This window comes from Vitis riparia, chromosome 4, assembly GCF_004353265.1.
Source record: "Vitis riparia cultivar Riparia Gloire de Montpellier isolate 1030 chromosome 4, EGFV_Vit.rip_1.0, whole genome shotgun sequence".
Classification (NCBI taxonomy): Eukaryota; Viridiplantae; Streptophyta; class Magnoliopsida; order Vitales; family Vitaceae; genus Vitis; species Vitis riparia.
In genome coordinates, this window is record NC_048434.1 from 9,284,215 (window position 1) to 9,295,012 (window position 10,798).

Sequence of the window (10,798 nt, forward strand, 5' to 3'; positions counted from 1 at the left end):
TCCGGTAGGGGAGGTGGAAGGGGTTGCTGAAATGGCGGCTGAAATCGGGTGTAGGGAGGGGCAGCTGCCTACTGTTTATTTGGGGCTGCCCCTTGGGGCGCCAAATAGGGCCTCTTACGTATGGGATGGGGTGGAGGAGAGAATGAGGCGAAAGCTTGCTCTTTGGAAACGTCAATATTTATCCAAAGGAGGGAGAATTACTCTTATAAAGAGTACGCTGTCCAGCATACCTTTGTACCAAATGTCGGTATTCCGTATGCCTAAGTCAGTGACAAGAAGGATGGAAAAGCTTCAAAGAGACTTTTTGTGGGGGAGCCAATGGGGGGAACAAGGTTCATTTAGTCCAATGGGAGATGGTGTGTGCGGATAAAGGAAAAGGTGGATTGGGTCTAAGGAAAATTGCTGTCTTGAACAAAGCTCTCCTTGGTAAATGGATTTGGAGATTTGCGCGTGCTAAGGAGGAACTTTGGAAAAAAGTGATTGAGGCCAAGTATGGGCAAGAAGAGTTTGGGTGGAGAACAAGGAAAGCAAACGGGGTGTATGGAGTTGGAGTTTGGAAGGAGATCTTGAAGGAGTCCACTTGGTGTTGGGAAAATATGGATTTCAAGGTGGGAAAAGGCAATAGAATAAGGTTTTGGACTGACCGTTGGTGCGGTAACATTGTGCTGTCCCAAGGCTTCCCAAATCTCTTCTCCATGGCTGCCCATAGAAATGTCACAGTGGAGGAATGCTGGGACCAGAATGGGGGCCAAGGAGGGTGGAATTTAAGGCTGTTAAGGGACTTTAATGACTGGGAGTTGGGCTTGGTGGACAATCTCTTAATTGTGTTGAGGGATTACAAAGTAAACTCGGAAGATGATTCGGTTTTTGGAAGAAAGGCGAGGGCGGACTGTTTAAAGTTAAGAAAGCTTATAATGTGTTGACAAATACCCAAGGAGTGGATTTTCCTCATAGCAATGTTTGGGTGGACAAGGTTCCAACCAAAATTGCTTTCTTTGCTTGGGAAGCTACTTGGGGAAGGTCCTCACTTTGGACAGGCTCCAGAGAAGAGGGTGGCATTTACCTAATCGGTGTTTCTTGTGTGGGTGCGAAGAGGAAACAATCAATCATATACTAATACATTGTACAGTGGCAAAAGGGTTGTGGAACATCATTCTTGCGTTGTGGGTGTACAGTGGGTCTTTCCAAAATCTGTAAAGGAGGTCCTTAGTAGTTGGAAAGGTTCTTTTGTGGGGAGAAAAAGGAAAAAAGTGTGGAGATCAATCCCGTTATTCATTTTTTGGTCTATATGGAAGGAAAGGAATAGGCTAGCCTTTAAGGGGGGAAGTTTTGGATTATCAGAAATTAAAAACTTCGTTTGTATACAATGTATGGGGGTGGGCTAAAGTGTACATGGTTATGGAGTCGAATTCCCTATTAGGTTTCTTGGAGTGGTTAGCCTCCAAATAGGGTTTGGGTCGTTTTTTTTTGTTAAGGGGGTGGTAGCCTCGTATACTTCCTGTATGCTTTGAGGCTTATTTGCCTTTCTTATATATATTCTGCTTGCTTATCAAAAAATGGAGAGTTCTTATCACAGATATCTTTGTCTTTTATTAATATCTAGTTGATTTTATTTTATTTTTATTTGCACTTTTATATTGTTTCCAAGTGTCCATAATTGTTATTAAGATCCCTTTTAGCAGAATCTCCGAATCAAAAATTTGTGTGAAGGATCAAACACCTAGACACAAGCCCAACACCTACATCTGAACCCATGCAACATGTTGCATGTTTATATAGGATGTCATCCATAACTTAATCTGAATGGAACAAGTGAGGAGGTGCATGTAGGGTATCATTTGAACATACAGTATCCAACAAGTTAAAAGGAAGATGCTGTAAAACAGGCTATGACACCAGCAATTTTTTAAGACGTAATGCTGGGCACCACAAATTAATCCCCTCTGCAACATAATGCTGAACATACAGTGGTCCCCTAAGGCTTGCTATAGATGGAGGGAAAATCTGCCCGGGGGTGACTGCAGGCCTGACAGGAAGATGGGCTTTACCCAAAGTGAAGTTAAGGAGGATGAGAAGGCATCTTACAATGATGTAGGCTCAAGTGTGGAGAAGCAGTCTGATAAAGCAAACTGAACCATAAAAGTCCTCAATAGGCGCATATGAGGGCCAGGGCCAGCCCCACCTTTCTGTAGAGGGCCAAAGTCACAATGGGCTCTCTTAGTCAGGGCCTTGCAAGCCTGAAAAAGAGGGAGAGTCTCTTGTAGGCTGGGCCCAACTATTTTAGAGGGGCAGCCACACAGTCCAGAGGATAGCCCCGTGTTGTTGGGATCAAGGATGAAAACATCTGGATGAATCAGCAATATTTCATTGATTATTGGGTATCAGACAGCCCTGACACGATAAGTGGGGCCAATATCTCTTTCTTCCGAAATTTTGGAATTTTTTTCCCATTTTTCGCCGACTTATTGGCAATATATAGATATTTTACCGATTTTTCGGTAATATGGCTGATTTTTTCAGTGCTACATCAGCACCACATTTCCATTTAATACCAAAATTCTAAATTAATGGGTACTGGGCCAAGTGATGGGCCTCAGCCCCACAGCCCACAAGTCATATTTGACAATGCAGGGGACCCCACCTCATTAAATAGGCGATTATTTTCTTCTTTGTTTCTCATGTGGGATTGCTTTTACTAGAACGAGATAAAAACAATTTAAAGCATTAACTTGAACAAGAAAGAAAACACTTTAAAGCATAACATGACCAAGGTTTGAACCCAGGTCCTTGTGTTTGCGATGAAAGGCCCATGCTGTTGGACGAAATATTCTTTAGTATTGCATTTGCACATGAAATTATTAATACACATATTATGAGTATCTTTTATATGTTATATTATAAATTAATTAAAAATAAAATTATTTTAAATAAGTTAATTTTAATTATCTTATTATGTCTTTTGTATAATTAAATATAAGTCAAATGTAAATTTATAAATAAAATTTTCAATATTCTAAATATATATATATATATATATATATATATATCATCGTTTGTTTTCTATTCTTTAATACATTTAAACTAAATATATTATCATTTTAAAACTAATATGTTTTCAAATTTAATATATTATTGCCTAATGTTACAAATTTATCATACATGTATCAATTTCTTCATTAAAATAACTTCAATACATGTATTATTGTTTATCTCCTATCATTATTTTTATTTTTTTATTTTTTTGGAGTTTTCCCAACATCTATGAGTTTTGATTAATTTTCATCCCCCTTTTTTATCAAAATTTTCACCGATATTTCCCAATATATTCATAAAACTCAACTACCGATATATTTGTCAAAATTGATATTTTCATCCTTAGTTGGTATGTACCAAAGAGCAGAGGAACCCATAACCCTTAATTTGAAGAGAGGGTTGGAGGTCCATGGTGGAATCTAGAGCTTTTTCTTCTTTGTGAAGAGACACCAAACCCAAAATGTCCTCTACATCTTGGTGGACGTTTGGGGCCCCAATCACCTTCTTGTCATGGAGGCATTGATTACCCAGGTGTCTATCACGAATGAGGCTCTCATTGCCAAAGCTTCTAGGATCCCAAGTATGACACCTGCCTCTATTTCTTTATTTTTCTCCAAGTTCTGAAATCTTTAAGAAGTTTCCAGCTACACAGATCTGGAATTCTAGAATACCAAAATCTTCTCCAAGGTTGCTTATTCATATGGGAAGCCATTTGGGAGAAGATTTTGACAGTTGATCAGCTGATGAAAAGAGAATGGACATTGGTCAACATGTGTTATTTGTATTAGGTGAAGGAGTTAGCTAGTCATATTCTAGTTCATAGTGCCAAAGCCTGGAAGCTTTGAGACCTTGTTCTAGCTTTATTTCATCTACAATGGATTTTTCCAAAATCCACTCAGATTGCTTCCTCTAAGCTGAACCAGAACTAAAATGCAATTAAAAAAAATCTGAGGAAAATGTGGAATTTGGTGCTTTTTTCTTGTTTTGGTGTATATGAAACAAGCACGACAACAGAATTTCCAAGAAGGAAAATTCGTATCAACTGTTGAAAGAGTCTCTCCTAAAACCCTTTTTTCAAATGGCTTTGGCTCTTAGAGAGCTAACCTTTCCCTTATGGGTTTCATAGAAGATTCAGATCATGTCTTCTGCCTGCCTATCAAACTTGGGGAAAAGGAAAAGACATACAGCAAATGATTTTATGCAGCATGCGGCTCTAAATAAAACGGCATGGAAAAAGGGAACATGTGGATGATTCAAGTAATTGGGGAGGGAGGGAGGGAGGGAGGGAGGGGGAGAGAGAGAGAATTACTGAATCAAATTGATTTGGATATGTCCTGAACAATTAGAGTCTAAAGACCTACATTCAAACTCAGCACTTAAAGCCTATGTTGATTGTGTGAAGTTCTTATTGAATTATTTCATGTCCATAGCCAAAGACATATCCTGCAATTTTTGACTTTTAGAAGTCATATGCATAACAGAATAACAATTTCTTCCAAGAAATTTGCTTATTACTCTCTTTTATAGGTAAAAACTATACATTAAATTAAAACGAGTCCAAAAGGACATAACTGAAATTGGTTTATTACTAAAAACTGTTTTCCATAAAATTTATATAATGAATGTTTTTGACAATTTAACCAAAGATCCAAACTGAATGAATTATCACCACTTTGATGACTACCCAGTTTACATCAATATCAAACTTCAAAAGCATGACCATCATCTATAAAATATAAATATGCAATAAACTTCAAAAAAACAAAATAATAAATAGATGGTTAATAATATCAAAAAATTACCTGAAGTATATCTATGATGTCCTCTTTGGTAATTCTTTGCTGCTTGAGTAGTAGTTCAATTCTCGCTCGCATCCGGGGATTCCTAAAGCATTAGCAAAGTCAAACAGAGGGATCAAGCAAAATCATGATCAAATATGTAAATAACGCCACATAGACAAACAGATAAGAATATAATTTGGAAGCAAAAACTTACTCAGAAGACCAAAGATGACTCAAAATGATTGAAATCAACTGCAGGATAAAAAGGTTTACGCATTAACGAGGAAAATATTGAAAGCTCTAAGCAGAACAACAAAATCCAATGCTTAAAATTGAAAGAAAAAAAAAAGATTTTAAATATAGGATCTTGGGATGAAATTCATAGAAGTGACTTAGCTTATCATGATTAACTTTCAGTATGGTTTTGGAGACAACAGAATGGAAGACCATGACTGAATAATTTCATCAAACCAAAATTGCTAATACTCTGTCAAGCCATCATTGCTAAGCTCAGACCACAACCATTTTTCTAGTCCATGTAAAACTGGAATTAGAATATCCCAGATCCAAAAGGATGATATTTTTTGTTCATAAAAACATGTGACACATTCATGCCTTTTTTATCACATATCATTTTCATTTTTAGAAAAGCACCCCGTTAAAATCCATAAGCAGACCCATACTCATTAAGGACAATATAATCCAGAAATGTAACTCCATACTTCATGCAACAAAGATGGAATTGAATTTTCATAAACAAATGAAGCAATTTGGCTCCTACTTCTGGCCTTTTGGATCTAAGACAACTCCTTAACAGGCTAAATGTGAAGGTTGAACCTTAAACATTTTGATCATTTCAACAACAAAACTTTCCTTCTTATGGACTATTGCTTGACAGCCTCACCAACACATAAAAAACCACTGAAAAGAAAGTGATGTGCCTTTAGAGCATAAGAAAAGCACCACACAATGTACTATAAATCATGCATACACAACACAAGCAAAGCAAAACAAAACAAAACCAAACCTAAAACACACACATGCATACATATTCTATGTCTAGGGTCTACCTGTTGAAATTTTATATCTACTCCAATTTTTCCAGCTGGCCAGGTACTTTTGCTTTACCTATCAAAAAAGGAATTAGAAATAGATGTCGTGTTGACATCCATTAAATTCAAAAAGCCCATGACCATTGGTAGAAAGGCCTGGTTTGGAGTGGAATCCAAGTTATGAATTTTCTATTGAAGAGATCAAGGGATGGTGAAAAGGTATAGATCTAGAGAGAGGTAGATGTTCCTCAATTTGATGAAGTTCGCGGAGCTCTTGGTTGTTAGGAGTAGAAGCTTGCAGAAGAGAGAATGTTTTTTTTTTTTTTTTGATAAATAAGCAAGGAATATATTAACAAAAGGCAAACAGACACAAAGCATACATTGCAGAAGAGAGAATGTTGAAAACCCCACCGCAAGGTTTAGAAGGAAATGGGAAGGGGATACCTTCTAGAATTGCACATAACAGAGCCAAGTCGTTTCCTTCAATGTGCCATGTGTATTGGGAAAGCAAACAAGTTCTTGTTGGTGTTCCTACTAAGAAAGGCCTTGGGGTAAACCATCCTATCTAGGTGAGTCCTCCTGCTTTAGTGTCTAAGAAAGCGCTTTTGGAAGGACGATCCTCAACAATGGTGGGAAGAATACTTTGGAATGTGAAGGGAGTGTTCGCCACAGTAGTGAAAAGAAAGGCTCAGTTTGAGGTGGGAGACATAATGTGGATCCAATTACAAGAAAAGGAGGTGATACAGAGGGTAGAGTGCATGCAGCATTTTTTTAGTGGGTAGATGTGTAAGGGGATTTCAAACATTGCATCCTTGATTCTTACTTCTAGGAGATTTCCTCCATTGTGACCGCATCCCTAATTTTGTTTCTTTAGGAAATTGCAGTCATCACACCAGCGTTCCTGGTTTCTATCTTTTAGGTGATTTCGGGCTCAAACTGCTTCTCATCTATTAAAGTTTCTTTTAAGTAGTTTGGGTCTTAGACTGCATCCCATCTTTTTGCATATAAAATGAGGGATGTGAAGGCGATGACAAATATCTCCTAAAAATAAAAAACTAGGAAGGTGCCACGATAACCAAAATCTCCTAAAAGTGAAACTAGGGGCATGATCAAGATGACTAAAATCTCTTAAAAGCAAAGAATGTGGGACATGATTGCTATAACCGAAATCTCCTAACAGCGAAAACTAGGGATGTATACATAAGAACCAAAATCTCCAAAAAGTGAAACTAGGGACGCAGAAAGTGGATCGAGTCACTAGAATCCAAATGATATGAAAATGGCTAAGCAAAATGACTCTAATGATCATGATGGATGAATATCTAAGATGTTTGGGTCACGAGGTCCATAACCAAAATGCCTTGCCCATGTATAAAGGTACACCAAAAGGCCCCTCTTAGAATAAAAGTGAAGGTGAGAAAGGTGTGGAAGGCTACATATGTAGAAATGGTCCAATTGGCTAGCAAAGGATAACTCATAGTGCAAAGGTGAAGGGTAAATGAGGCTCATAAAATGATGGTCACCCATCCTTTCGACCTATTTCCATTCCAACTAATTCCAACAATCTTTATCATTCCAAGAGACCACAATACCACTAATTGCCCCCAAAGCATTTACTATCAATCTAAAAGTCTTCCTACCCCTAGGCTCCTCACCAACTCCATTGACATTTCTTTATCTTTATGTCCCACAAACATGCCTTATCAACTTTCTAAGACCTAATGAGAGATTAAATAATCTTCCTTTTATCCCCATCATTAGCCTTTCTTAAATTACAAAAAGAATTCTAAAATCCATCGATGATGTCTCTTTTCATCATTCCTAATTCTTAACCATCCTTTCCATTCCTACTTTCTTTTCCTTTTGTTCCTTTGTAGTTCATAAAGTATTCTAATTTTCAAAGTTCCTTCTCAATTTTTGAAGATGTTAAGGCCTTCCTCTTCTTTGTTGGAACCTTCGTCTTCTTCCCCATGCCTCCTTTCTAATAAGCGCTAATATCTTTGCTTAAAACCCCTCAATTAACATGCCTAGAAACCAACTAAATGCCACCAACTTAGAAATGGACAAATCATTAGAAGAGTAGGCCAATGCCCTTTAAGGAACCAAAGACTCCTTCCTCTTTGATCCCTTGGGAGATCTTATGAGAGGGGACTCCAACAATGGACCATCTTGAGAAATCATCCTCATAGGCCATCCCACATCTTAGCTACCCATGCATATCTTTGGTAGATACAATGGAGAATAGCGTGGAGAAAGCCCTCATCTAAGGGCTCATCCTCGCTCCTCACACCACCTATCCATCCAAAAGTTTACTCTCTACCCATGTTCTACCCTAAAGATCGTTATAAGTTTAAAGTCTTCCCATCCACTTCAAAATTCTAATAGCCATCCACACTCCCATCCCATACCCTGTCCTCACTCCTCTAGAGCACCATACCCCACTTCCTCCCATGCTTCCTTGAAATTATCTGCCTCCAAAGGGAGTCACTCTCACAAGCAAATCTCCATTGTCACTTGCAAGCAAAGCTTTGCTAAAGGTAGAATACCCAAAACCCCACTTTGGTTCTCTTGGCAAATTAGTGACCAATTTACCAAATGTGGCTTGCTCTCAAGGGTTTTTCCCCCAATGGAAGTTCCTTTGGATCTTTTCTAGCCTCAAACTTACTTTGCCAGGAATAGTGAAGAGGGACAAGAAGTAAATTGGCAAATTAGAAAGGGTACTCTTAATCAAAGCTAGTCTTCCTCCCTTTAATAAGTATTATCTTTTCCACATAGCAAATTGTTTTTGAAATCTCTCCTCAATCACATCCCACACTTGAGTTGACTTGAAAGGAGCTTACAACAAAAGACTAAGATATCTAGAAGGAAGGGTTCCCACTCTGTACCACAAGACTAGTAAGTTCTTCCATATTAGCAATCTCCCCATTAGGAATTAACTCACTTCCCTCAAATCGATCTTGATGCTTGAGATTGCCTCAAACCACATGAAAGTCCAATTCAAGTACTTCACATTTCCCATTTGAGGTATCATAAATGATAAGAGTGTCATCAGGAAATAGTAAATGGGACACCTCCAGTCCATCTCCTCCTCTCCCCCTAATTGAGATACATGACATGAATCCCCCCTGCTTTCCCTATTTAGAATAGAAGAACGAGCCCCCATAGCTAGGTTAAACAAATATGGAAATAAAGGATCACTAGCCTTAACCTTCTAGAACTCTAAAAGTAATCAGAAAGGGTTCCATTTACCAAAACAGAGAAACAGGCCATTGACATGCGCCACTTGATCCAACTTATCCACTTAAGGCCGAAACTCATTTTATCCAAAACTACTAATAAGAAGTCCCAATTGACATGATCAAAAGCCTTCTCAACTTCCGACTTACAAATAATTCCCTTACCTGCACATTTCATTGTAGAATATATTACAATAGCTTAGTGGCTTCTTTCTATACTCTTATTTATAAATAAAGTAGCACAATGTTATCATATGTGAGCTAGAAAATTCTGCAAATTCATGCCAATTAATTAGTGTTCATAGGAACATGTCCAAAGAAAACCACTAACCTGAAGAGTGTAAAGTCCAGCCTCTAGTCGTCGATTGTATCTTTCATCTTCATCCATCTATTAAATGCAAGGCACAAACATTTAGCACTAAATAAAAGAGGAAGTCATCATAAAATGGATTTATATTCTTACTATGCTAATCAAAAAGGAAACTATGAAAGAAAAGTTAAACAACCTCTAAATCATCAAGTTTAAGTTGGTTCATCCTTTTGGTCTCAGCTTTAACTCTGTCCGAATATCTGAAAAGGATTAAAGTTCATGAGATTCTAATATAAGCCTTACACAAAAGCTCCCCATCAGAGGTGCGTGGGTGGATGGAGGTGTGTCTGCGTGTGTTTTGTAGTTGTGTTCTACCATTAGGTGTGGGGAAGAAAGGAGACATGGTTGTTGATAAGTATAAACTAAAGCAATTCAAGAAGTCATTTCACTTATTAAAAGATAGAAACAAAGAGCCAGTGAGCACCTTATGTAAAGTTCCATAAGACGGTCTATCTTTTCACACTCATTTTCCACAAACTTACTTAACAATCTATCCCTTCTAGAACCCCTCAAGATTCCACCTGCAAAGGACATACCCGATAAACTCAATTGACTGTTATCATTATAGATGAAAAGAATGCACTTACAAACTATGAAACTAATGGATAGTGCATGCTAATGAATAAATCCAATATAATACAAATTTACATGCTTCTATATTTAGGTAATGAAATTCTACCAGTTGAGCACAAAATGATGAAGACAATATTCCTCTTCAGAGTATATGAATATTTATATAAATAAGAAACTATGAGTCATGATATTCACTTGCCTTCTTACCAAATAATGATGCAATCAATGATATAATACGCTCTTCTAACTCTTCTTGGTAGCGTTCTTTCTTATTCTTCTTGCTCATAGGAATCTGAAAAAAGACATGAATAAATCATAAAATCATAACCTTCCAATTGGACAAAATCAAGCAATTAAAATATATATATATATATATATACATATAACAATATGCAACAAATGCAACAAATGCAACTAATGCAACTATATTAAAAAGCGCCAAAAATGAGGCAACAAAGTACACAAAATGTATATACAAAACAAGCCAAAAAGCACATTGAACCAGAGAGAACACAAAAACACACTCTCTCTTAACAAGAATCCAACCACTCTACAAAATCAAATAAAGACATGAACCTATCTCTATGTACATCTTCACCCATTAAAAAAAATACTTAGGAAAAAATCTTCAAATAATGATGTGAATGCTCTTCATTCTCAAACGACCTTTGACACAAAGGGACCATGCCACTCTAGGAAAGCCTCCTTAACTGTAGCAGCTTGCACCCATTGGATACCAAAAAGAGCAAACAG

The 10,798-nt window shown here is 37.4% G+C and overlaps 1 protein-coding gene across 2 annotated transcripts; it reads right to left on the bottom strand.

The window, feature by feature from the left end:
* Nucleotides 1–4,808: 4,808 nt before the first annotated feature.
* Nucleotides 4,809–10,337, bottom strand: LOC117912352 (beta-catenin-like protein 1). Of its 2 annotated transcripts, XM_034826905.1 has the most exons (6): nt 10,253–10,337; nt 9,897–9,993; nt 9,609–9,672; nt 9,434–9,490; nt 5,029–5,066; nt 4,809–4,917 (listed from the first exon to the last, which is right to left on the bottom strand). In XM_034826905.1, the coding sequence occupies exons 1-6, from the start codon at nt 10,329–10,331 to the stop codon at nt 4,824–4,826; spliced, it is 429 nt and encodes a 142-aa protein (XP_034682796.1). In that variant the 5' UTR covers nt 10,332–10,337; the 3' UTR covers nt 4,809–4,823. The 2 variants fall into 2 exon arrangements, with proteins under 2 accessions (XP_034682796.1, XP_034682797.1); XM_034826906.1 differs by lacking the exon at nt 5,029–5,066 and having other exon boundaries at nt 4,810–4,917.
* Nucleotides 10,338–10,798: the final 461 nt, after the last annotated feature.

Excerpts from the sequence above, each read along its gene's own strand:
- LOC117912352 (XM_034826905.1), bottom strand. The coding sequence starts at position 10,331 with ATGAGCAAGAAGAATAAGAAAGAACGCTACCAAGAAGAGTTAGAAGAG. Across the intron at positions 9,994-10,252 it reads ATTGATTGCATCATTATTTG|GTGGAATCTTGAGGGGTTCT; the intron begins GTAAGAAGGCAA and ends TGTCCTTTGCAG. Across the intron at positions 5,067-9,433 it reads CTGGACTTTACACTCTTCAG|TTGATTTCAATCATTTTGAG; the intron begins GTTAGTGGTTTT and ends TTTATCCTGCAG.